Raw genomic sequence first — 26,419 nt, forward strand, 5'->3', positions numbered from 1 at the left:
TGGCCTGTGTTGTCCACCTTATCTGAAGAACCTAGATGCTTCTATCATGTTATTTATTGGTTCAGCTTCATAGGTTTTGTTCTGTTTTTATCTTTGTGAACAACCAAGTGAAAACCAACATAGAATAACAGAAAAAAGATTACTGGACTGGAGTAAAAAAAAAAGGAATTAAAATAGTTTATAGGACCTGTCTATCCTCCCCATGAAACGTGTAAAGTAAGATCTGCCTTCCAATAAGTGTGTAATTTTAGATGCCAGGCCATAGGATTCCTTTGTTTCTGAACAACAAATAGTCCTTCAAAAGAGGATAGTAAGTTGGATTAAGAAACCCTATATTTTAAGATTAGTGCACACAGCCTCATCCGAAAAAACACATGTGATCTAACATAGGTTGGTTTTATTTTGGAAGCTACATGTTCCATAAATTCAACAAGCATATTCAAAATAAATAAAAACAGGCTAAACATGTAGGGCGTGTAATTACAATAAAAACTTAAGGTAAATTTAGCAGCGTCCTTCCACCTTGCAATGGTCTTGTATGTAGGATGTCATGGTTTTAAAGTTCCAGCAAGGCCAGCCCATTTAGAAGCAGCATTGTGGAATGCTTAAAAAAATCATTATGCACAATGAACAACACCATTCCAAGATGACCAGCTGAGTTAGAAGTATTGATCACGTGGGAAGCACCGCACTGCAAATGAAATTGGTGACATGCGAGTAGTCAGTAGCACTGCCAAGGGGCAACATTATGACCCTCAGAAGAAGCCGCCCTTTCCTCAGAGCTTCTGAGAAATAAGTTAAGGATTGATCATTATGCCCAGCCCTTGACAGGGTATGGCAGCAAAGAGTTTCTGATTCCATGGATCAATATCTCCAGGATTTGTTGTCTACCATCCAGCGGCAGCCGGCACGGATCAGAGGAAGGAAGGCGAGGGCGGGAGGACGTGGGTGGTGGGGGGCAGGGGCGGAAGGGGGAGACGACGCAGGGGAAGAAGATATAGGAAAAAACAACAACAAAAAGTACCTTCTTGCTGCTTCCTCGTCGCATCTCTCCTCCGAAGTTCTCCCTTGCTAGACCACAGGAAGCACACCCAGGCTCCCAGTCAGCCAATCATTGTGATTGGTCTAAGCGCTGTGTTTCGGCGCTCAGACGCTGACTGGGGACCTAGGCATGTTCTCCGCGTAGGCTGTAATGCAGCCTGCATAGAGAACATGCGAATAGCGCAGTCATTGCGCACCTTAGGAGGGTGCTACCACTCGTCCCCTGCCCCGGCCCCCTCACACAAAGCTGTGGGTGGAAGTAGGAGAAAATAAAATAACGTAATTTATTATCATTTTATTTTCCCAGTGTTTCACTGCAAAAAAGCAGTGTGGCGACGCTCCTCGGCATGAGCGGAGGACCCGCCACTGCATCTAGCAGCAGCAAACTCACATTCTGTCGAATCAGAAGCTGCTTTATGGCAAACATTAGAAACCTTTGGCCAGATGGTGATCATCTGAAAGTGAGAGAATTCATTGATGCCTCCTTGGCTAAGTATACATTGTGTGCAGTTTCACTGGATCAATCCAAGTTGGTTTACTTTATCAGTAGCCTTATAAGCTCACCCATATCCTGAGCTACACCTCAAGTGATCGCCGATCAGCCCTGTCTGCACGATTATTCTATATCTTGGCAATGTCTAAACACATTTGTTCACCCTGATGCTGAGGTTTTTGCAGAAAAAGTGACCTAGGAGTGCAGGGGATCCACACCAACTTGTCTTTTTTTTCAACTTCCTCATACCACCTTAAAAAATGCATCTGAAAGGGAAGGTAAGCAGAAGAGGCTGCAACAAAGAAAACATCTTGGTTGTGAACCACCCCTTTTTTCTATGCCCGGGGAACAGTAGCTCTTTATAAACCATTTTTAAATTGGAATTCACCAGAGAACAGAGACCAGCGCAAATCGTACACCGGTGAAGGTCCCATGGTGAAAACTCTTAAAACCAGGACTCAGGCCGGCCTTGGGAATGGGCGAGCTCGGCCATGCCCAAGGCTGGCCCGAGCACTGGTATATAAATATCTTTATTTCTACTCGTTTCTTCCACTTTCTATGTGTGCTGCAGTTTGCAGCTCATGTAGAAAGAGGCATAAGCGTCAAAGGATTGTTTTTGTGCAGGAAGATGTCCCTTCCTGCACTAAAACAATCCTGCCTGCAGCACAGGCACCCATGTACCGTGGTGGAAGGGTGCCTGCATTGGTGCTAGGCAGCCAAAAGTGCAACAGTGCAAGGAGAGAGTAGAAATAAGGCATATGTAATGTGAATTTGTAGAGCGGGGATAATTACCCGAGAGTATCCAGGTGCTGAGTAGGGCAGGCCTGATAGGAGGAAATCATGCCTATTTTGTCTGGACGAGCTGTCTTGAGATTCCTTTGGAAGTCTGTGTGGGAGGCGGAGGTTGTGAGGTGTTTCAGGAGGTGGCTATAGGTCTTGGCTGTGTGGGATGAGAAGGAGCGTCCTTCACATCTGGGTTTCTTGAAGCAAGTGAGATGTGCTTTTGGCTGGATGCAGATCGAAGGTTTCTTGTGGGTTGGTAGAAATTGAGTTAATGGTTGTGGTACGCTGGACCGGTGTTGTGGAGAGTTTTGTAGGCATGGGTGAGTAGCTTGAACTTACATCTTTCCTAGACTAGGATCCAGTGGATATTGCTGAGGTGTGGAGTGATGTGGTTATTTCGCTGGATGTTCAGAATGAGTCTGGCTGCTGCGTTCTGTGTGGTTTGGAGTCGGCGTAGGACATGAGCTGGGATTCTGATGTGGAGGGCGCTTCCATAATCAAGTCCATTTGTGATAAGAACCTGGGTGGCCATTCGTCTGGTGTTTAGTGGGATCCACTTGAAAATCATGCGTAGCATTCACAGGATGTGGAGATGGCATTGATCTGTCTGCTCATGGAGAGGTTGGTGTCCAAGAAGATCAGGAGTTTCTTGGCATGGTCCATAGGGGCAGGCAGGGGCCAAGTTAGGAGGGCCACCAAGAGACGTCCCTGCGAGAGTGGCTGTTGCCTAAGATAAGGACTTCAGTTTTTGTCAGTGTTGAGCTGGAGGCAGTTTTTTTTATCCAGGCAACGAAGTTGCACATGCATTTGGGGAGATTTGCTTTGGTGGTGCTGGTTGAGTTGGTAAGGGAGAGGACGAGCTGTGTGTCATCAGTGTAGGATATAATGTTGATGACATGGGTTCTGAATATGTCCGCGATGGGTGTCATGTAGACAATGAAGAGTGTTGGGCTAAGCAACGATCCTTGAGGGACTTTGCAGATGAGTTTCTTAGGTTCGAGGTGTAACAGCAGTGGGACGAGGGGGCCAAGTGGAGGGATTTCGAGGGACGATGCAGAGGGAAAATTAAATAAATAATTAATTTTACCTCTGCATCGTCCCTTGAAATCCCCACCCACGTGGTCCCACCGCCCCATTGCTGTTACCTCCACGGACCGCGGCTGCACTCCCAGACAAAAAAAAGTGAAATTCTTGTGTGTATGTTTTTAAGGAGTGTGGAGCAATTCACATAAGAGAAGGAGAGGATTTCTGGGGGCTCCATTATATTTTGGGAGTTGCAGAATTGTTCGGAGAGTACAGAAACAATGGTAGGATGGTCACACACAGGTCTGATCAGTCTTGGTTGCCAGGACAGCAGACTATTGATGTTCCTAGTCTCACTCTTGTGTAGGTTAGCAATCCAGATGAAATGTGGCATTAGCAGGCACACGTTCATGCAACTGATGATTGTCACCACTGGAAGCCTTCAGAAGCCTCATATGTATCATTGGAATGTTGAGCATTTCTATAGGAAGAAACTCTCCAAAACGTATGTTTGTTTAATTTTTTTCTCAAAAATTAATTTAAACAGAAAATATGTTACTGATTAATTTGGTCTAAGGCTTGACAGCATTATGAAGCATGTAATTTTGTGGATAGTATGCCTCTCTAGAATGCAAAATTTGTAGGGCATTGTCCGGCATTACGGAGAGCAAACTGATTCCCATCGAAGCCTGTTTAACTGCAACAATGTATAGATGGGCATCAACTATTAGTTTTCCAAATGCAATACGTATTAAACAGTCCAAAAATTGATTTATTAAACAAGAAAATAAAGAAATGCCATGCATCATAATTCATAGGAGGAAATACCTATGATGAGGTATTGCATGTGAATGTGTTAACTGTATAAACTATGTCAACTAATTATCAAGTTAAATACACCTTTTGAACACTGAAAATAAACATATGTGTATATAAATATATTCACAGAAACAGCTGAAAGATTTTTGTGGTGAATCAGCTTCCAGTTTGGAGTGAACTTAAAAATTTGCAGCAAATAATTTACACTTAAAAAGGTGACATTTTGGGTTTATGTTCAATAATCCCATTTGCTCAAAACTTTCAATTGGGAACGTTGGAACAAAAAAAAGTGGAATAAGAAAAGTGATAGAAGTAATGTCCAATAGTCACAATGTAATACTTTAAAAAATGTGAGCTAAGTATACATTTCATGACAAGGTAACATAGGAAAGACTCGCACACAAACATTTCAAAATATCAAATTCGATGTTTCATTTTATTGTATACATCAGTATCTGTTACATTCTTGACTATGACGAAATCGATTATTACAGCATTTCATGGGGATCAGATTCAACCTCCAAACGAGTATGGTGGGATTCCCTTCACGCCGAGTCCAGTTATCTGTAAATTAAATAATAACAATTTCACATTTCCGATCACTACCTGTTGGTGTCCCATCTCGCCCACCCACCACTTTAATGACAGTGTTCAGTTTAGGTGCAAATGGTGCATGGTTCTTATTACTTATGCACGATTTGTTTTTATTTTTTATCTTTGAGTGTGAATACCCATCATTCAATACACCTTCAACAAAACCACAAAATATATCCATCCAAGCCGATCATGACCTTCTGTATATTTCGTTAGTATGTAGAGCGCTTCTTGAAGAAATGCAATTGGTGCTTAAAAATACAATTTAAAAAAATTAAAAAATACCTAGAAGCCACTGGAGTATTTTACAAAATAATCCTTGACTCTCAAGTAGTTTTATAATCCATGCACTAGATTAGGCAGCAGAACAATTACTGAACTTCTGTACTGCCAGGCTAACGGCTAGGGCGCTCGACCTCGGACCTGGGGATCTGGGTTCGAGTCTCAGTAACAACGCCAAAACCTCCTGTGATTCTGGGCAAATCACTTAATTTCCCCGTGCCTAAAATGAATGTGTGTCCTCATGTAACGTAACTGGTGCTATGTAAAGCGCTCTGATACCCGATTCGGTTCGGGTCTAGTTCGGGCTATATAAAACTCTGCAACAGAAATAAATAAGTAATAATCACACTGCAGAATCTTTCACGGATTTTCAAACTATTGCCGTAGTTGATAAATAAGGTCTCTTTGCAACCATAATGGGTGATCAGTGGTAACCTTAAGTTATGACTTTTATGATTTAACTACAATCAGTGATCATGGATAAGCTGCAGCCTCAAAAGTAATGTGCTGTTACTTCCTGTGATGTCAGCAGGGTCATTAGCATATGCTGTAATTTCCATTCTCCCTATGACTTTGTTGAAAAGACGCCTCTGGTTGCCTATTAGCCAACGTATAGTGAATTTATTGAATTGGCAAAGAGCTTCGAGAGTGAGGTTTTAGTTATTTATTGAATTGAGTTGAGGAGTTTATTATATCCCGAAATACATCATACTTGGGCATAGAAATAGGTGATAAATCTGATTGTAAAATTTGATCCTAATTCATGACAGAAAATACCGCATAGTTTAGTCGGCAGAAATGTCACAAATGCAGAAGTTCTGCACATTATGAATATTTTAATGGAGTGAGAAAGGGATTAGTGTATGTCAATGCCTGTGGTTTTGCCGCTGTTGTTTTCTTTTCTTTGCTCCTTTCAGTTGTGGTATAAAAGTCATATTTGTGTACAAGCCCACATTGGAAGGATCCACCCTAAATTCTGCTTATGTACTAAATTTAGCGTGTGGACAGTCATGGACACATATGGGGGCTGCCCCCCCCGCACATTTCACGCTCTTGCCAGCTTTGGGCGCTTACCCTTTGATTATGAAACACTGTGCCCGTGACATTGGGTCCTTCAATTGTTATGGTGAAATGTGTATGGGTGTTTGTTTGGCCTGCCCAGATTGCTGAGCTGTTGTTGTTGAACTGCCTATCGTACCATGAAATCTTTAAAATGCTAATAAACAGATTTGACCAAAAAAAAAAGAATATTTTAATGGAAATTTCTCCATTGGGAGTACTAGGGGGAGCTCACATGGCATGGCATATCCTGACTGAAAACATGCAGCCATTTAGCAATGTGAAGAATCTGTACTTCTGTGGCCTGGGGAAAGAGGTGCAGAGCACGGAAGTGAAATGTAAACTTCTCTCATTTAGGCCCGGCCTATCACTTATGGGAATCGGGTAAAGACTGTAAATATGCCCTAAGCGAAGGTGTACGCCTAGGCATGTAAACAGCCATTATGCATCAGGCCCTTGATTTTTGGTTTGGGGTTTGGTAGCCCAGCTGTCAAACTGACCTACTGCTTACAATATACACAGATAGGACTTTGGGTCCGCCTCTTTCAATCTTTGGCTTTCTTTGACCAAACTATTTCAGGCATTAGCTTGATACTTTATTAATAACATCTTTGCCTAGTCCAGTGGAGTATTCATGTCTAATGTAATGCTTTTGGCTGTTTGGGTCTTTAAATGCACGTCCACTAAGAGGTTGATTGATCTCCACTCGGGACTACTTTACAACTATAGCCCTCCACTTGCTCCTGCTGGCTCCCTCCCTTGTTTGTCAATCTAATGTACCAACGCTGCATTCGTTAGCACATTTTTGAATTTTTTTTTTTTAGAGTTTCATATAGCGCAAACTAGACCCGAGTCATCGGGTATCAGAGCGCTTTACATGAGCACCAGTTTCATTACATGAGGACACATTCATTTTTGTTAGGCATAGGAAGATTTAGTGATTTGCCCAGAATCACAGGATGTCGAGCGTCGTTGCCGAGACTCGAACCCGGTTCCCCAGCTTTGAGGTTGACCACTCTAGCCGTAAGGCTACATCCTCTCCCCTAACCAAGATCGACTGGCTTTGCTAAACAATGCGTTTCAGGGTATTCCATGTGCTATTGTGCCATCTATGGCTGAAATGTTTCCAACAGAGAAGCTTTCTCTCGCTTCTATTACCATTAGGTCAAGTCTTTGTCCTCCTGCTGCTGCAAGGGGGCCCTGTGTGAATTTCCATGGTCATTTCAATGTTGTGTACATTCGCAGTAGGGCTATGTGAGCTACTCTAAAAGCACTCTCTAAACCATACCCTCTGCATGCCAGCTTTAGTGGGCGGTTCAGTCTGGCATTTATCTTCGGTCTGTTTATTTGAAGCCTGGTCACCAAGGTCCACCTAAAGCCTCAGCCCCAAGCCAACCTATGCATTGTTATTGGAACCTATAAATTGAAAATCTGGGAAAGACAAGAAATCAGATGTAAAAGTAGGAAAATGATGCAAGCCATAATAACTTCAGCACTGTTTTGTAAATGATATATTATTATAGCACTATATTCTACTGTAATGGTCGATAAGGTGAATGAAGCCCTTAACCTAATGTATAGCCCTAGGGAAAAGGGAAATAATGCTGTTAGAACATTCCACCCATTGAGGGTAGAATGTTCTAAATTCAAAAAGGAAGAAACAAAAAGACAATCTTTGAAATCTTGGAGCGGTAGGTCTGTGACAGCCATTACTGACCCTGAGGATCTTCTTTGTCATCAAGGGAGCTCCCCGCATAGCCTAATAGCTCACTGTAGCAAGCTATATCAGCCACAAAGGGCGCTCGCCCATGTTCGTCAATGGTCTAAAACTAAAGAGCAGAACTTTTATGGCCAGTATTACCTGCTGTGGCAGGCTATAAGGCTATTAGAACTTTCCACGCTACGAGGGATGAATGTTGTAACTAAAAACAAAAGCCCTCGAAAGACACTGTGGTTTAAAAGCCCCTAAAGGTCCTAAACTTCCAACAAGCCTTTGTTTTACAGCTCCGGGTGTGTACGTTGAACGATTACTGCTGTATACAGAGCCATGGCAATAAGTATCAGAAACAGACAGGAAGAGCTGTGAAAGGAGGCTGAAGTTATTCTCCATCAGTTCTGCCAAACTGCCTTTCTTCGATTGGCGGAGTCTACAGAAACTGCCTGTTATAACTAGAGTCAATATGTTAACCTCTTTCCCAGTTCCCCTCTCCCTCCCCCCTGCTCTTTATAACATGTGGTACATTCCCCTGGACGGCCTGGCGCTCGCTATGGAATGTTGACATAGCGAGCCGGCTCCCAGGTTGACAAGCTGACGGCGTTCTGTTATGACATACTTTACAATAAAGAAACCAGTTCATCACCCGTGTGTCCCTCATTACTACATTTCCTGGCGACGAGGAAGAGGAAACTGGGCCAGGGACAGTGATCGCCGTTTCCCTGGTATGACTTGACTGCTTGTCAACGGGAAAAAGAATTTTACAACGGAGCCTGAAAAAGAAAAAGGAAGAGCAACGATCGATGGTTGCTGGCTGCCAAGGAGAGCTGCTTAAACTTCACAAGTAAGGAGTTGAAGCGACATTATTCTAGCCTAGTCAGAGGCGATTGAAATAAATAAATAACTCTCTCTCTGGGTTAACGTATCAGTTGCCAGGTCGGGCATCGCGTTTCCCGATTTGACATTGAATCAACTCGCTACCCTAGCTGAAGCATTTGGGGTTGGTGTTAGCGTTTGAACTCGAGTGCCGGGTCGGGCACAAGCTGCGAGCTGAGGGGAAGTGCGCGCTGCACCCGGCTATCCTTCGGCGTGAGAGAAATTATTGCCAGCGCACAGATTGAGAGGGGTCCGCGGCGGCAAGCAGCCCGCTACCAACTTTGGCGCACCGAGCTCACCACTTAGCGGAGGACCCTGCGCAGCTAAGTTTGTCCCGTGAGGACTGATTGCTGAGGCTGAACGGCTTCTTCACGAAGCTTCCTGCGCACGTTGACCTCGGCGCTGACTGAACAGTGACGTTAACAGAGCTCTTACCGGCAACCAGCATGTGGTGAATCAGGTTCGCTCCTCACTCTTGGGTGGGCTCCAGGACGATCTGTTCTGAGGAGTCAGAGAGGCAGTGGCCCAGTGGGGGGCTCGCCCAGAGACCAGAGCTCCATTCACAAGTCGGTCTCCTGACTGGAACATCCTTGAGGGGAAGCTTCTTCACAGGAAGTTCCCGCCTGCTGGAGGGTAGGCAGGCAGTGCTATTGGATCCTATTTCTTAACTGTGGAAGCAGAAAGAGGACTGCTAAAACCTCTGGGTATGTTATTGTCTCAAAGGTTACAGGCATTAGGTGGCAAAGTAGAAAAAGTGAAGTTTTTGTGGTAGTTCCAAGTGAAAATCTCTCATTTTAGAACCTCAGTAGCTAGGGAGGAGAGTTAGCCCGTTTTTATTTCCCTCTTGCTCTATTAGATTCCGTTGCCCTCATTAGAGATAGTTCAGTCCCACTAGGTTTTCAGGAACTATATGGCAATGGCAGGTGCAGGAATGAGCCAACCCCCACCTTTCCTTAATGAGGTAGGAGAACCAGTTATCCCATGGAGAAGGTGGGAAGGTATCTTCAAATCTTATTTAATAGCAATTGGGGGTAGCAACTACACTAATATAAGAAAACAACATATATTACTACACAATTTGGGCACACATGGGAGGAAAATATATGAAGATATAACTGGTAGATTGATTGAGGATGAACAAGAGGAGGTGGAGGAAGGTGTCAATGTTTATGAAAGCACACTAAGGGAACTAGCGTCTCATTTTAAGGAGAAAATAAATGTGGTGATGGAAAGACATAAGTTCTTCAAGAGAGTGCAGAAGAGGGAGGAAAAAGTGAGCAATTATATAGCGGTATTGAGAGGATTGTCAGCCACTTGTGAGTTTGGTCAACTCACTGACTCATTAATAAGGGACCAACTGGTGAGGTGCACTAATGACACCAAGGTACAAGAGGAACTACTTACAAAAAACCCCAATCTAGAGGAAGCAGTAAACATAGCTAAGGGCTTAGAGCACACCGCACGTTGCATGAAGAAAATGAGAGCACCTGAAGGGACAAATAGAGAGAGATCTGAAGACAAAGCTAGTACGGAGAGTGAAACGGTATGTAAAGTAGGTGACAAAAGTAAAGAGGTTAGTCGTAGCAAGACAAGTTCCTCTGTGTGTTATAAATGCGGTAGTCCCAACCACTTGGCAAATAACTGGAAATGTCCGGCTAGGAATGTACAGTGCAGAAAGTGCAACAGGTGGGGGCATTATTCTAAGGTGTGTAAGGCTCCAGGAAAGGCAGTGCATGTTATAGAGGGGTCAATCCAGGAAGAGGAAAGGGAAAAGTCTTATGTTTTTCAAGTGGGGGATGAGGAAGATAACAATGATGATGTTTACCCCACATGTGATGTTCAGCTAGATGGAGTGACGTTTAGCATGTATGCAGATTCATGCTCCCCATATACTTTAGTAGACAAGAAAGTGTTTGATGAAAAATTTGTCAACCGTCCCGTAAAATTGTTGCCTCCAGATATCAGTCCCAAGGGTTACAACGAGGGGAAGATTCCCCTTGAGGGCATGGTTACCATGAGAATCTCATTCAAAGATAGGCACACTATAGGAAAGGTGTATGTGTCCACTAGAGGATCGACCCTACTGAGCTGGAAACATCAGAAGCAGTTGGGGATCACACTTGATCCCAACAACAGAGAGCAGGTGTTGTTAATTGATCCAGTAGGAATATCAGAGGATCTCACCAAAGAGTTCAAAGAAGTGTTCAGTGACAGGTTGGGTGTATTTAAGAACTACATGCACAAGATAATGTTAAAGGAGGGGGCAGTACCAGTGGTGCACAAGACCAGGTCCATACCATTGCGCATGAGGGAGCCCCTCCAACAGGAACTGCAGAGGCTAGTCAGTGAGGGGGTCATTACAGAAATCGAGAGTTCAGCCTGGTTAGCCCCGATTGTCATCATGGCCAAAGATAAAGGGAACAGCATAAGACTCTGTGTGGACCTGAGGGACCTCAATGCGAATATCCTTGTGGACAGATTTCCTCTTCCCAGAATAGGGGAGATGCTAAGCACCATAAGGGGGGCTAAGTATTTCAGTGTGCTGGACCTATCATCAGCTTATTACCAAATTAAGCTTCACCCGAATTCACAACTGCTGACAGCATTCACCGCCCCTTTTGGAAATTTCAAGTTTCAGAGGATGCCATTTGGTTTAGCATCAGCAGCCGCTGCTTTCCAAAGAGTCATGCAACATGTGTTAAAAGACTGTAGGAACACCATCTGCTTTCAAGACGATATACTGATTTTTGGAGGTTGTGAAGAAGAACACAATGAAATGGCTAGAAGGGTGTTAGAAAAGTTGAGAGAGGTAGGCTTCACCACGAAGCCCTCCAAATGCAAACTAGGAGTAGGTTTGGTGGACTACCTGGGTCACACCCTATCCGAAGACGGCATCAAGCCAAAACATGATTTGGTGAAGGCAGTGGAGAATGCTCCCACACCCAAGAGTAAAGAGGACATACTTTCTTTCCTAGGCCTTGCGGAATATATGGCCAAATTCATTAAGGATTTTGCAATGGTGTCGCAGCCGCTAAGAGACTTGATAAAGAAGGACAAGGTTTTTGATTGGGGAAAGGAACAAGAAATGTCCATGATGTGCATAAAGAAGGCAATCATTGAAGCCCCATTCATAGGGAAGTTTGATCCTAATGATGCAACCATCATCTCTACGGATGCAAGCAACAGAGGCATTGGAGCAACTCTGGCGCAGAGAGACGGCAGCAAGACAAATGTGATAGCCTTCGCATCAAGAACGCTCACATTGTCGGAGAAGAATTACTCGACAATAGAAAAAGAGGCACTAGCAGTCTATTGGGCCATTTGTCACTACAAGTTTTTCATTTGGGGAATTCCATTTGAAGTACAAACCGACCATAAACCTCTGGTTTCCCTGTTCACCAAGAAGGACATGGAAAGCATGACGCCACGAATTGCGAAATGGGCAGTGGGCCTACAAGCCTACAACTTCAAAGTATCCTACATACCTGGACAACAAAATAGAGTTGCTGACTTCCTTTCGAGAGCACCCGCAGAAGGAGAAGAGGAAGAAGAAGGGAAGGGTAGCTCAATACTGGAGGTGCGCCTAGCGGCAGTGGAAAAGGTGTCATGGGAAACGCAGATGGAATTAGACGAAGTGTTGAAGAAGGTGAGGAGGCATATTCTATCAGGATGGCCCAAGAAATGCAAGGACATGGAGACAGAGATCCAGCCATATTGGAATGTGAGGGAGGATCTATCGGTGGAAGGTGATTTCATACTGAAGTCAGGGAAATTAGTTCCTCCCGAAGCCTTAAGAAACAAAGTAGTGGAACTGGCTCACGAGGGACATTTAGGAAGAAGTTTGTGTAAAGCCAGACTTCGCGCTGACTACTGGTTTCCTACTATGGACAAAGAAATGGAGGACAAGGTACGCGATTGCTATGCGTGTGCTCTGAGTGACAAAACCAAGATCACGAGAAGAGCACCACTGTCACCAGTCGAAGTACCGGAGGAGCCGTGGAGCAAGTTGGGTTTTGATATAGCAGGTCCCATCCATGGCAAAGGACCCCAAGACTGGTATTTACTGGTCTTAGTGGACTACTTCTCAAGCTGGATAACCTGTAAGACCGTCCACAGTGTGAACACCAAAGTCATAATCGACTTCCTTAAAGAGGTGTTCACGCTAGAAGGCATACCCTCAACACTGGTGACAGACAACGGGGTACAACTGATCTCAGAAGAGATGAAGGACTTCCTCAAAGACTGTTCGGTGACCCACATTCGCACACCACTGTATTGCCCCAAAGCAAACGGTAAGGTGGAAAGAGTGAACCGTATGTTGAAGGAGTGCATACAGTTGGCCAACCAAGCGGGGGAGAACATTGAGGAAGCCATAAGGGACATGTTGTGGGCATACCACACCACGCCGAAGTCCACCACCAAATGCACTCCCTTTGAGTTGCTGAGGGGAAGAAAAGCTGGCACGAAACTCACACCCGGTTGGATGGGGAGAAAACAAATAAAGGAGACCGATCACAAGGAGATGAAGAGGAGGATTGAAGATAATCAACGGAAATACAAGGAATGGTATGATAAGAAGTGGGGAGTGAAGGAGAGAGAATTTCAGGAAGAACAAGAAGTTTATGTTAAGAAACCAGAGAGACTGTGGAAAGGAGGTAACAAGTTTTATGCCCCCAAAACCATCCGGCGGCTGAACAGGAACTCTGTGGTTGTAGATGATGGCAGACTGTGGAGTCATGATCGTGTGGTTCCAGCAGGAGGGGGAGAACCTAGGGCAGTTACGAGAAGAGCGGGGGGTAAAGACATCAGTGAAAACATCAGGCCAGACAGAAGGAGTGACAGATATAGGACCCCACCTCAGTGGCACAAACAGTACAAAATGAGATAGACACTTACACCAGGGTTATGGGAGCTTAGGAGTTCTCTCCTCCATACCATGTGTCTCGTTCTGTTTTCTTTTCCCTTAAGGAGGATGATGTGTTATAACTAGAGTCAATATGTTAACCTCTTTCCCAGTTCCCCTCTCCCTCCCCCCTGCTCTTTATAACATGTGGTACATTCCCCTGGACGGCCTGGCGCTCGCTATGGAATGTTGACATAGCGAGCCGGCTCCCAGGTTGACAAGCTGACGGCGTTCTGTTATGACATACTTTACAATAAAGAAACCAGTTCATCACCTGTGTGTCCCTCATTACTACACTGCCCTACATAGGAGAATTTCCCCCTCCTTCCTTTCGAGCTTTGTTTCACAGCTTCTTCACTCCCCCGCCCCCCTGCTCCGAATGCAGAGCAGCTCAGCACCACCCCGTAAAGGACCCTCAGCAGGAACAAATACAATGATAATAACAAGTTATTTTATTTTTCCTTTATTTACTCTGTTGAAAGCAGTAGGGCTACGCTCCTCTGCCGAGCTGCCACTGCAGGAGAGAGGGCTAATCTGAGGCGCTTAAATTAGGGCATTGACATGTTGGCAGCCTCACGCGGATGTCACTGTTCATAGTTTACTGCTTCATTACTGTCTGCAATAGAGCTGTCAACATTCCAATGTTCTCTTAAATTGTGAAAATAGATAGTACCACTAAAGAAGATGTCAAGCAACAAAAATACATGTTTAAAGTAAAGCTAGAAAGAGTGCCAGGGCAACCACAGGGGTAACAGAGTGCTTTATAAGTACTCAATGAATGAATAAATCACCATCAAAGCATGACAACCAGACACATGACATTATGAGAATATACCAACACACTACGGAAAAACCCACTACAAGGCAACATATGATGATACTGCTGCATTATTCTTCATATAGCCCATTAAACTCACACTAAATTTCTTCATAAACAAACATGAACCTTCATGAGTATCAACTCTACTGAGCCACAAGTCCAACAAGTTCTTATATCTGATAGCTGCAGTTGGACCAATGCTGATGTGCATGTGACGTCAAGTGGCATGGTGGGCAGAGAAAACATAGGTTATAACGGTGAGTGCTCCCTTCACTTTTTGTGAGTTTTATGTAACTCCCTAACAGGCCATGGTTATGGCCAGGTGTGGGTCTTGTGCTCACTGTGACACTAGATCCAAGCTGCACCCGACTAAAGAGACCCAACTAGGCCAAAACCCATCTTGGGTTGCTTGTGTTCCGGTTCGGAGAGGAACTAGCTTGGCAGCTTAAACTGGACTGTTCCTATTGGAACAGTCCCAAGGCTGAATTGCATATGGGTGGGTCTAATCTGAAGTGCCATGGGAAGCAAAAAAAAGGAAGGGTTGGAATGCTACACAGAGCGATTGCCACTGGTTAGACAATTGCAATCATTCCTCCCATCTCATTCTGTGTGCTAGTTGAAGCTTTTCCCACGCACACAAGTGCCCAATATAATTCAAATAGTAATTGTTGTTGGATAAGCATCAAATTAAGATATAATTCCATTTTAGCCAAAACGTCAAAACTTCTAACTCCTGAAGGCCTTAATTTGACCAATTCCATGCCACCAACTTCAGATATTTTAATGGATGGAACTGTAGGTTAGAGGGACTTCAGATGTGCAGGGAAATTTAGGGCCATTGGGTACATATTCCTCTTTCTGACTACAGTTTGGTCATATAAATGAGCTTATGGTCCAATACAATTAGTTTAAGTACAATGACGAGTCCTTCAAGTTAATATAGGGATTACTTAATAATGTTTTGGCGATTGTTGTATTTCTGGGTTCTGATATTGGCTTTTTGATCTATCTGTCTTTACTTTCAACTCTAGTCACGAAATAATGCGGACTTTCTGCATGTGCCGCCTTCTTCCTGGAAAAGGTGCTTTACCATCTTACCTTGCCGGAGCACTGGTCAACGATACCGGATATCTAAAGGGGGGCTTGGGGGGGGGCAGCCGACCATAGGGAGGTCCCCACCCCCGGGCTGATTGGGAGGGGCCAGTGGGGGGGGGGTTGTGACAGAGCGCCAGCCTTGGGCTGGTTTTGGGCTGGTTTTGGGCTCCCTCGGTTCCTACTGAGGGAGCCCAGCTATATATCCCCTTGGCTCCGCCTCCCGGCCACCATTTTAGGTTGAATGACCTGGTGGCCGGGAGCCCATAGTTTAATTGAAAATTTTGGTGTTGTGTGGAATTCCTGATTCGTCATGTCTAGTGAGGATTATCGCGTGTTAGAAGCGATCCGCCTCTTGAGCGAAGCGGGTCGCCTGGACCTGGTGTTGGGAGACGTGGCTGGGCCGTCGCGTCCTCGGCGACAGGCCTCGGCGCGTGTGGCGGCGGTGGTGGCGGCGTGTGCTTCGCCGAAAAGGGCGCGCAAGGAAGCGGTAAGTGAAAGGGGCCGCCCGCGCTCTAGGAGAGCGGCCCCTGGTAATGCGTCGCATGCGGAGGGGGAGGCGGTTATGTTGAACGAGGCGGGTTTGGGAGGTGGTGAGGCGCCGGCTTCATTGGGTTCTGTGCCGCCGCATCGTTCGCTTTCAGTTCCCGCTGCCAGGGGCAAGCGGGCCGTCAAGCGGGGAGGCAGAAAGCGTTCCGCTTCTGTCTCCGCCGGTCAGGCCGAGGACTTGGGGAATGCGGTGACGGCGGTTGGCGCGCATGCGCGTTTTGACGCGAGTGCGCAGCGCGCCCATTTACATGATATTTTACCGGCTGATGTACCTTTAGAACGTTCGGTTTTGGGGGCAATTGGTATTAATCGTGAGGGGGATTTGCCTGCGGCTGGCAGGGGGCTTGTGAGTGACAGTGTGTATACGCCGGCTCGCGTTTCGGGTCCGCATTTGGCCAAGGGTGTTGAGGCTCAGCCTGGACAGTTAGGGGCGGGGGAGGTTTTTGTACCTTATAGTCCTCTGTTGTTTTCCCCCCCTGTTTCTGTTCGTGGGGAGGTTTATTCAGTGCTCAGTGGTTCTGTGGGGGAGGGGGAATGGGCGCAGGTTGAGAGAAGGGAGAAGTCTGTGTTGCATGGTCAGGAGGTTGGTGGTGGTGTGTTGTCTAGCACTGCAGTTGTCTCTGAGTCGAGTGGGGGGTTTGTGGATCCTGCGGGGGGGGTTGGGGTTTTTTCTTCTGTTCCTGGCAGTGGTGACAAGCAGGTGGGTGCTAGGTCTTGGGAGGGTTTGGATGTTTTTCCTTCATGGGCAGAAGGGGTTCGTGATGCTGGTAGAGCTCAGCCCCTCCAGGGGACTGATATGCTGAGTGGTTTTGGGGGCACTTTGAGCTTTCCGGGGTTGCCTGTCAGGGGCAGATCGCTTGGGGGAATGGACCAGCCCCGCTCTGATGTCCAGCAGACGGGACAGGGTGGACTGGCATTGGGGCCTGCGTCTAGGATTGTTCAGGAGTTGTTGGATTGGAGTAGTGGTGATGAGGACGTGGAGCCTTCCCTTCCTCGTGGGGGGCTGTCGGTTCGCTCAAAGGAGTCTGTTTCTCGGGAGGTTGGTCAGGTGCAGTTTCAGGATTCGGGTTTTTGTGTGGCTAGTGGTGTTGGCAGTTTTGTCCGTTCTGGTAGTAAGGGTCCCGGCACATCAGTTCAGCCTTTTTCTTTGCAGGTCGGAGAGCGTCGTGGTGAGGCGGACTTGGTAGGGTGGAGTGCGGCCCAGTTACACCGAGGAGAAGGGAGGGTGGAGCCTGGCGCGGCATACCCCGTACCGGCGAGGGACCCCGGCGCGGTCAGCGTAAGCAGGTCGGGCGCGGCCTCGTTGGCCCCAACGTCTTCCTTTCAGGATCTCGACAAGGTCAGCAGAAGCAGGTCGGGCGCGGCCTCGCTGGCCCCAACTTCTCTTGCTACAGGTATTAGTGGGGTTGGCAGAAGCGGACCAGGCGCGTCCTCGCTGGCCCCATTGTCAGGTTCTTTGGATATCGGCGGGGTTGGCAGAAGCAGGACCGGCGCGTCCTCGCTGGCCCCACATGTTTCTTCTCTTCAACACAGAGATTCATCGTTGGTTAATGTGCATAAAACTGGTCGACGTTCGGGGGAGTACAGGCGGGTCCAGTCGGCTCCCCCGCCTCAGGTGTCTGTACGGGCTGGTAAGGCCCAGGTTGGGTTCAGAAGTCCGCCACAGGTGTTGGCCCCTCCTAGGTTGGAGGAATCGTTGGTTTTAGATTATGATGAGGAGAGCCCTGAGGAGGGCGAGATACGTGCTGAGGGTGCAAGGGGGGGGCTTTTTCACGCTTCTGATGATGTTTTGCAGGCACCGGTTGTGGTGCGTCCGAGAACCACAGTCTCCAGATCTATCCGGGAGAGCGGCCCCGCGGTGAGGGTTCCTCGATCAGGCGGCGATGTTGAACAGATGGCATGGAGAGCGAGGCCGGCCCAACTGCCTTTATTGAATCCAGGTGAGCTTGCTGGTCCACAGGACAAGCCATTGATGGTCTCAGTTGGCACAGGGGGGGATCCTCCGGGAGAGGGTGTGGATCTTAAGCTCCATAAAGGTCGATATGTTAAGGATCAGGGAGTGGGCACGGGTGACGGGGGTGAGGGCTCTAAGGTGGATTCCGGGACTGTTACAGAGCCCGTGGAGGTAGGTAAGGATCCACTACACAGCAAGGAGCTTAAAATAAAGAAATTGCCTTACATGGGCGTCACAAAACCGTTGGGCGCTCATTTACTGCTGTCCACTAAGGAGAGGATTTGGAAAGGGGAGTACGTGGAATTATTGAAGCTCTTACATAGGGAAGTTAGGTCTAAGGAGGGGTCTAAGGAGGAGGAGTACGAGTTGGCCAAGCGCCCTAAGGTTCCTCTGAATATCGAAAATTGGACTGCGGCATTTCTTATATATGCTAGCGTGTACTGTGAGAAATTCCCTGAGCGCTGTGTGGCCCTGTTTAAGTATATGGACGTGATTAGAAAGGCACAGATTACTGGCAGTGGTTATGCCTGGTCACAGTACGATGAGGAATTCCGGGCTCGGATGGCTTGGGATCCTGAGGCAAAATGGGGGGAGTTAGATAATGACCTGTGGCAACACACTATGGGGGCATCAGCGGGTGGTAACACTGTTTTCACAGCTAGTGGTTATCCATTACCTTCACGGCCCTTTCAGGGTAAGCCCACTCGGGGAGGGGTGGGTGCAGCTGCGTCAGTTCAACCTGCCGATGGGACCTGTTGGGATTTTAACAGAGGATATTGCCCGAGAGAGTACTGCAAATTTCGACACGAATGCTCCCAATGTGGTAGAACGCACCCACTGTCCAGGTGTTGGGGGCCTCGGGTTACAAGGGGCAGGCAGTGGTCACATCAGTCAGCCAATGCCCCTGCTCCTGCGCAGCAGCCTCAACCTAACAGGGGGGGGAGAAACACTTCTGGGACTGGGCCCAAGGGCTCATACGCCAGTTAATCCTTTTCACTTGGCTGTGGCTCTGAAGGGTTATGGGAATGTTGAGGCTGCTAAGTTGTTGTTGAGTGGTTTTCAGGAGGGTTTTCGTCTTGGTTACACCGGGCCGCGGTTGCGGAGGTGGTCAAAGAATCTTTTGTCAGCAAGTGAACATCCGGAGGTGGTACAAGCCAAATTGGATAAGGAATTGCGTGAGGGACGGATGGCGGGTCCTTTTGATGACTGGCCCTTGGAAAATCTTATTGTCTCCCCAATTGGTGTGGTTCCTAAAAAAGAGCCCGGGCAGTTTCGTTTGATACAGCATTTGTCATGGCCGGAGGGCTCATCAGTTAACGATTTCATTGATGGTGAGGCCGCTTCTGTGTCTTATTCTTCAGTGGATGTGGCCATGGCCTTGGTTGTATCTGCCGGCACTGGTGCGGCAATGGCAAAGTGTGACATCAAATCTGCATTTCGTTTATTGCCTGTACATCCTGAGGATTGGGATCTCTTGGGGATTCAATTTCAAGGCAAGTGGTATGTTGATAAGGCTCTTCCAATGGGTTGTTCCATGTCCTGTGCGCTATTTGAGACCTTTAGCACATTTCTCCAATGGTTTTTCACAGACACGTCAGGACACCAGCTTGTGACCCACTACCTAGATGATTTCTTTTTTGTAGGCGCTCCCAACTCCTCAGCATGCCAGAATGCCTTGCGTACATTTCAAACTCTGATGGAATTTTTAGGTGTCCCCTTAGCGCCCGAAAAGACAATGGGCCCCTGCGCGACCATGTCCTTTTTGGGGATTGAAATTGACTCTAACATGATGGAGGCACGCTTACCAGTGGATAAAAAAGCAAAAATGTTGGACCTCTTACATGTGATGTTGAACAAGGCAAAGGTGACAGTGAAGGAAATTCAGGTACTGCTAGGCCATCTTAATTTTGCTTGTAGGGTGGTCAGGGCGGGTCGAACTTTTTGCAGGCGTTTGGGTAGAGCTCTGTCGGGTCAGTTTTTACCTCACCATCATGTCCGCTTGTCTGCAGGTGTTAAGGAAGATCTGCGGATGTGGGTAGCCTTTTTACACTCTTTCAATGGCATTCCTTTGTACAGAGAAGAGAATTGGATTTGGGACGTACAAGTTTTTTCAGATGCTGCAGGCAGTGATGGTTTCGGTCTTTACTGGCAGGGCAGATGGTGTGCTGAACAGTGGCCTGCTGCGTGGAAGAACGGAGGCAGGAGTATTGCCTTCCTTGAGCTTTTCCCTGTGGTGGTGGCGTTGACTCTGTGGGGTCAGGAGCTGGCTCACAAAAAAGTGCTGTTTCGCATTGATAACAAGGCTGTAGTGGACGTTATCAATCGGCAGTCGGCCAGGGATGCTCACATCTTGAAGCTTTTGCGAGTCTTTGTGTTGGGGTGCTTGACGTATGACATCAGTTTTAAGGCCTTACACATTCCTGGAGTGGACAATGACATTGCGGATGCTTTGTCTCGTTCACAGTGGGAGAGATTCCATGGGCTAGCCTCGGATGCGGACAGGACGCCGACCCGCATGCCAGAACATCTGTGGACTGTAGGCGAGACAGGGTTTTGCAGTTGGTGGTAGGTTCGCTCGCACTTTCCACTAGGACAGCGTATGAATTGGCATGGAAGGAGTTTTTGGACTCTGGGGCCGACTGGCGTGCTCCGGGCTGGAGACGAGCTGAAGATGTGGTACAGTTCATTCTTCGCTTGATAGACAGGGGCCTGACACGTGTGACGATTGCTGGAAAATTGGCTGGTATTGCGTTCATGGGCAAATTACTGTGGGGCTATTCTCCTTCGGCTGGGGAGGTGGGTAAGCGCATGCTGGAAGGCTGGTCTAGGGAGAGGGGTAGGGAACATATGGTTCGCCGACCTTTGTCTTGGCAGACGTTAGCCCGAGTTTTGCAGGTTTTGTCCTCAGTTTGTTTGAATGAGTTTGAGGTTTGTCTGTTTTCTACTCTTATGGTTTGGATGTTTTTTGGGGCTTTCAGGGTTTCTGAGTTGCTGGGGTCGAAAGTTGCTCTTGGGGTGGGGTGGGAGAATGTTCGATTTCTGGAGACGGGGTTGCACGTCTGGTTGGCTCGGGCAAAAACTGATCAACACAGCAAAGGGAGGGGCATTTGGCTGGAAGCTTCTTCCCCGTCTGAGACGTGTCCTTTTAGGTGGACCAGGCGTTTGAGGGACTGTTCGGGGGCCGCCTTAGAGGGCCCTGTTTTCCGGCATAGGGATGGTTCCAGGGTGACTGAGTACCAACTGCGCATGGTTTTGCGTAAAGCGCTGCGATTCTTGGGGTTGGATGAGACACAGTATGGTACGCATTCCTTCAGGATTGGAGCAGCAACAGAAGCTCATAACAGGGGTTGGTCGCAGCAGGACATTATGTCTTTAGGGCGTTGGTCCTCCAACTGTTTTAGGCGTTATGTGCGGACTGATCCTGTTGTGGCGCCTGCGGTTGATAATTTTTCTTGAATTTGATGCTGCTTTTCTTTTTCAGGTTCAGTGGCCGGCCCCCGTTCTACTGTCATGACGATCTGGATAGTGGGACATTCCTTCATTAGGCGCGCGGAAGATCAAGCTATAAGAAGCTACTTCGGTTCCACTCTTGGTTTTAATTCTCGCCTTTTTAATGTTGTGTGGAAGGGGAAGGGAGGTATGATTTGGAGGGAGCTTATCCCAGCCTTGAATTCTTGGTTGGTGGGAGGTGTTTGTCCTGACGTGTTGCTCTTGCACCTTGGGGAGAATGACCTTTGTGGAGTGAAGGGAGTGGTTTTATTGCGAGCAATGAAGAGGGATCTTTCTCTTATTCGTCAGCAATGGGCGGGTTGCCATGTTTTGTGGACAGAATTGGTCCCTAGAAGAACCTGGAGGGGTGCGATCAAGCCTAGGGCAGTTGATAAGGCGCGACGGAAGTTGAATCTGGAGGTTTCCCGTTTTTGTAGAGATTTGGGTTTTGGGCGGGTGTCCCATAAGGACATCCGGTATGACAATGTGGAATTCTTTCGCGGCGATGGTGTTCACTTATCTCGTATAGGCATGGATTTATATCTATTGGAATTGCGAGAGGTGCTCTCCAGGTGTTTGAAGATTCAAAATTTCTTAGGTTGAGGTTCTGGTTCGTTGGTTGGTTGGTCTTGGGGGGCAGAAAGAGAGGAGGGTAATTCCTTTCCCCCTCTTTTCTGGGTGGCGGAATTTGGGCGTTCTTGGTCAGCTGGGACATGAAGGTTGTTGGGTTTTGATAAAGTTGGGCTATGGCTGAAAAGTTTAAATAGTTGTTTCGTGGGGTGGTTACAAGGTTTTGGGCAATGTACGTTGTTGGTGGGTAAATTTTGCAATGTGATGTTTGGCGGTGGGTTGGGATGATATGTAAATGATTATCAGGTTTTGGTATTGTTTGAATTGTAATTATGTTGTGCTGGGTGGGGGCGGGGTTTGTGACGTGTTAGGGGCGGGCCTGACGTTTGGGGTTGTAAGGTAACATCTTATTTAGTGAGGACTAGTTTTGTTAGGCGGTTGCCAGGTTTGTATTGTTGTAAATATGCACCTGTTTCAATAAAAGCGGCCTTTTGCACACTCTCAATTTGGTTTGGTGTCTGCTCACCCCCCCTCACCCCTCCCTCCCAAGGGGGGCTTGGGGGGGGCAGCCGACCATAGGGAGGTCCCCACCCCCGGGCTGATTGGGAGGGGCCAGTGGGGGGGGGTTGTGACAGAGCGCCAGCCTTGGGCTGGTTTTGGGCTGGTTTTGGGCTCCCTCGGTTCCTACTGAGGGAGCCCAGCTATATATCCCCTTGGCTCCGCCTCCCGGCCACCATTTTAGGTTGAATGACCTGGTGGCCGGGAGCCCATAGTTTAATTGAAAATTTTCCCTCCCTCCCCCCCCCTTTTTTATCGGTTAGCTCTTCTAATTCTTTCAGGTTTTTATTTATTTATCTATTTGCGTTATTTATTTATTTATATTCATAATTTTGGGTTCTTTTGTCGGAACAGGTGGATATGGGGTAACTCAGAATATTGTTCATTGTCGCTTGGAACAGGTGCCGTGCGGAATTTGGGCGTTCTTGGTCAGCTGGGACATGAAGGTTGTTGGGTTTTGATAAAGTTGGGCTATGGCTGAAAAGTTTAAATAGTTGTTTCGTGGGGTGGTTACAAGGTTTTGGGCAATGTACGTTGTTGGTGGGTAAATTTTGCAATGTGATGTTTGGCGGTGGGTTGGGATGATATGTAAATGATTATCAGGTTTTGGTATTGTTTGAATTGTAATTATGTTGTGCTGGGTGGGGGCGGGGTTTGTGACGTGTTAGGGGCGGGCCTGACGTTTGGGGTTGTAAGGTAACATCTTATTTAGTGAGGACTAGTTTTGTTAGGCGGTTGCCAGGTTTGTATTGTTGTAAATATGCACCTGTTTCAATAAAAGCGGCCTTTTGCACACTCTCAATTTGGTTTGGTGTCTGCTCACCCCCCCTCACCCCTCCCTCCCAAACATTTATCATGGAAAAATGTAACCCGTATGTAGTTAGCGAATGACAACATTTACCTTAAAAATGCCTCCTGATTGAGGCTGCCGAGCCCACATTGCTTCGTCCATTCCATCGGTGGCAGAGGTCACGTACATCTCAGAATAATCTTTCCCGCCAAAACAGCATGACGTCGTTTTATCCACGGGCAACTTCACAGTCTGAATTCTTTTTCCTGCAGTAGGTTAAAATCTTTCTGAATTACATTCGTGTTTTTAGTATAAATTTTGTGACACAAGAAAAAAAAATCACAGGTCATGGGTATTCCAAAGAAATATAGCTATCTCAAGCAACACTGATACTGATAAACAAGGCTGTGAGAGGCGATCATTTTTAACAACTCTGGAAGACACAATGTCTTGAGCACAATATTATAGTCAATTGCTGCCATCTACTGGCTATTCTAGGTAATACTGCCTGTATGTAACTCATTTATGTTTTCATGTTCTTTCTCTTGTGGGCTTAATCGTTTTCTGTAATCAGGGCTACAAGTTACTGCTTTTGACTATCTGTTAGTGTTGGAAAGTCTTGTTTCACAAATCTTTCCGTTTGCCCCTCCTCATTTTCTTGACCCTTAGATTATAGGCAACCATAAAAGTCCCTAAATAGTGGGGCCTTGCTTGCATGGCGATATACAATTTGTCCATCTTCAATGGTGGGCAGTAATCTTGCCATTGAGGGGGGAGACACGCACACACACATACTCACTCACACTTACACTCATGCATTCTCTCTCACACACACACACACACACACACACACATACACACACACATACACGCTCACATTAAAAAAAGTCGCTAATAGATACACATTAGACGCTTCGTCAGGAGTAGTAAGCGCAATATAAATGCAATTACAATGTACATTCATACATACATACACACATGCACGCACTCACCAAACGACTGCTGACCCCGTTCCACTTTTTAGGTTTTGACTAGCCAATGCGTACGAAGTACGCATGGCTAGAACAAGCATTTACAATGCAATGGTTTTGCCTTTGTTAAAGTTTGAGCTACTGGCATTGCTCTTGACAATATTGTTATTTATGTTTTTTTAACATAAATAAATGGCATTGTCATTTACAATGCCACTGGCTTTATCTTTCGCAAATGACACACACAAACACCTACAGAGAGCCCCCCAACACACATTCAGAGGCCTCCCCACACACACACCCACACAGAGCCCCCCACACACAAAGCCCCCTCACACACCCACAGAGCCTCCCTACACACTGCGAGCCCCCCACACACTGCAAGCCCCCCACACACTGCAAGCCCCCCCCACACACTGCGAACCCCCCCACACACTGCGAACCCCCCACACACTGCGAGCCCCCCCACACACTGCGAGCCCCCCACACACTGCGAGCCCCCCCAGACACTGCGAGCCCCCCAACACACTGCGAGCCCCCCAACACACTGCGAGGCCCCCCACACACTGCTAGCCCCCCAACACACTGCAAGCCCCCCAACACACTGCAAGCCCCCACACACACTGCAAGCCCCCACACACACTGCAAGCCCGAGCCCAAGCGTAGTTACAGGCAAATAGAAGGGGGTCACGTAAATGAAAAGGACGAGAGTTCGTAATGATACAAGAATAATAATAACAAATCACTGTTGAAGTGAAGGAGAGGTTATTGGCTGATGCGTCTGTTTCTGCCCACCACAAAGACAGACTACATTTTAACACCATCCCTGTGACTGTTCCACGCGCAAGAAGAAGCTGGGCCACGAATCAACATTAGTCTGCACAGATGAGGCAGTTTCATAAACACAAGGCTGTACATCATTTACATACAAGCAAATCAGCAAAATAGTGTGTTTGCTTTTCAAAACAATAAATTATTTGCGTACTCTGCACATTTGCACAGATTAGGTCAGTCTTACTCGGCTGTAGTGGCTCCCGAGATCTCCGTGTCTGCACACAGTTATTTCAGGGTGGAGGTTTCCAAATGTACAGTCCAACCTTATGTTTCACAAGCGGCTAAAGACAGGATTACAGCACGGAATACTAATGTGACCCGTGCCTTCAATGCGCACAGATGAGTTACAAAGCCGCAATCCTACACCAATTAGAAAAGCATTACACCTTCAACAAATCTCACGTGTACTGTCACCTTGGACTCCTGTATTTTTACACTTTAAATTCTGAACTTAAACACACAACAAACCAGCAGAGCAAATAATTAGAATGATATACATGTGGAAAACCAGTGGACTAGACCCCGATATAGTGGCGTTCCTGCTTGTGGGCCATAACAGCAGTTCTTTTCCCTCCCTTCAGTTATAGGCCGGAGCACCAGGTGAGAGTATACAACAAGGGAGGTAGTAAACTGCTATAGCAATAACACTATCAGCAACACACTACAGTGAGCGGGAGGGGGCAAAGACACGGACAGCAGGCAGGAGGGGACAAAGACACGGACAGCGGGCGGGAGGGGGCAAAGACAAAGACACGGACAGCGGGCGGGAGGGGGCAAAGACAAAGACACGGACAGCAGGCAGGAGGGGGCAAAGACACGGGGAGGGGGCGGGAGGGGGCAAAGACAAAGACACGGACAGCGGGCAGGAGGGGGCAAAGACACGGGGAGGGGGACGGGAGGGGGCAAAGACACGGACAGCGGGCAGGAGGGGGCAAAGACACTGGGAGGGGGCAAAGACACGGACAGCAGGCAGGAGGGGGCAAAGACACGGACAGCAGGCAGGAGGGGGCAAAGACACGGACAGCAGGCAGGAGGGGGCAAAGACACGGACAGCAGGCAGGAGGGGGCAAAGAGACGGACAGCAGGCAGGAGGGGGCAAAGAGACGGACAGCAGGCAGGAGGGGGCAAAGACACGGACAGCGAGCGGGAGGGGGCAAAGACACGGACACGGACAGCAGGCGGCAAAGACACGGGGAGGGGGCGGG

At 47.4% G+C, this 26,419-nt stretch overlaps 1 protein-coding gene across 3 annotated transcripts in view; it reads right to left on the reverse strand.

Moving 5' to 3' along the window:
- Nucleotides 1-4,576: 4,576 nt before the first annotated feature.
- RGN (regucalcin) overlaps nucleotides 4,577-26,419 on the reverse strand; it is a 120,498-nt gene continuing 98,655 nt past the window's right edge. For all 3 annotated transcript variants that reach the window (XM_086934200.1, XM_086934201.1, XM_086934202.1), the window contains exons 6-7: nucleotides 23,521-23,675; nucleotides 4,577-4,723 (exon numbers count right to left, since the gene is read on the reverse strand). In XM_086934200.1, coding sequence (XP_086790326.1) covers nucleotides 4,673-4,723; nucleotides 23,521-23,675 — 206 coding nt within the window. In that variant the 3' untranslated portion in view covers nucleotides 4,577-4,672. The remainder of the gene's footprint in view (nucleotides 4,724-23,520; nucleotides 23,676-26,419) is intronic.

Source organism: Lissotriton vulgaris, chromosome 8 (assembly GCF_964263255.1).
Source record: "Lissotriton vulgaris chromosome 8, aLisVul1.2, whole genome shotgun sequence".
Lineage (NCBI taxonomy): Eukaryota > Metazoa > Chordata > Amphibia > Caudata > Salamandridae > Lissotriton > Lissotriton vulgaris.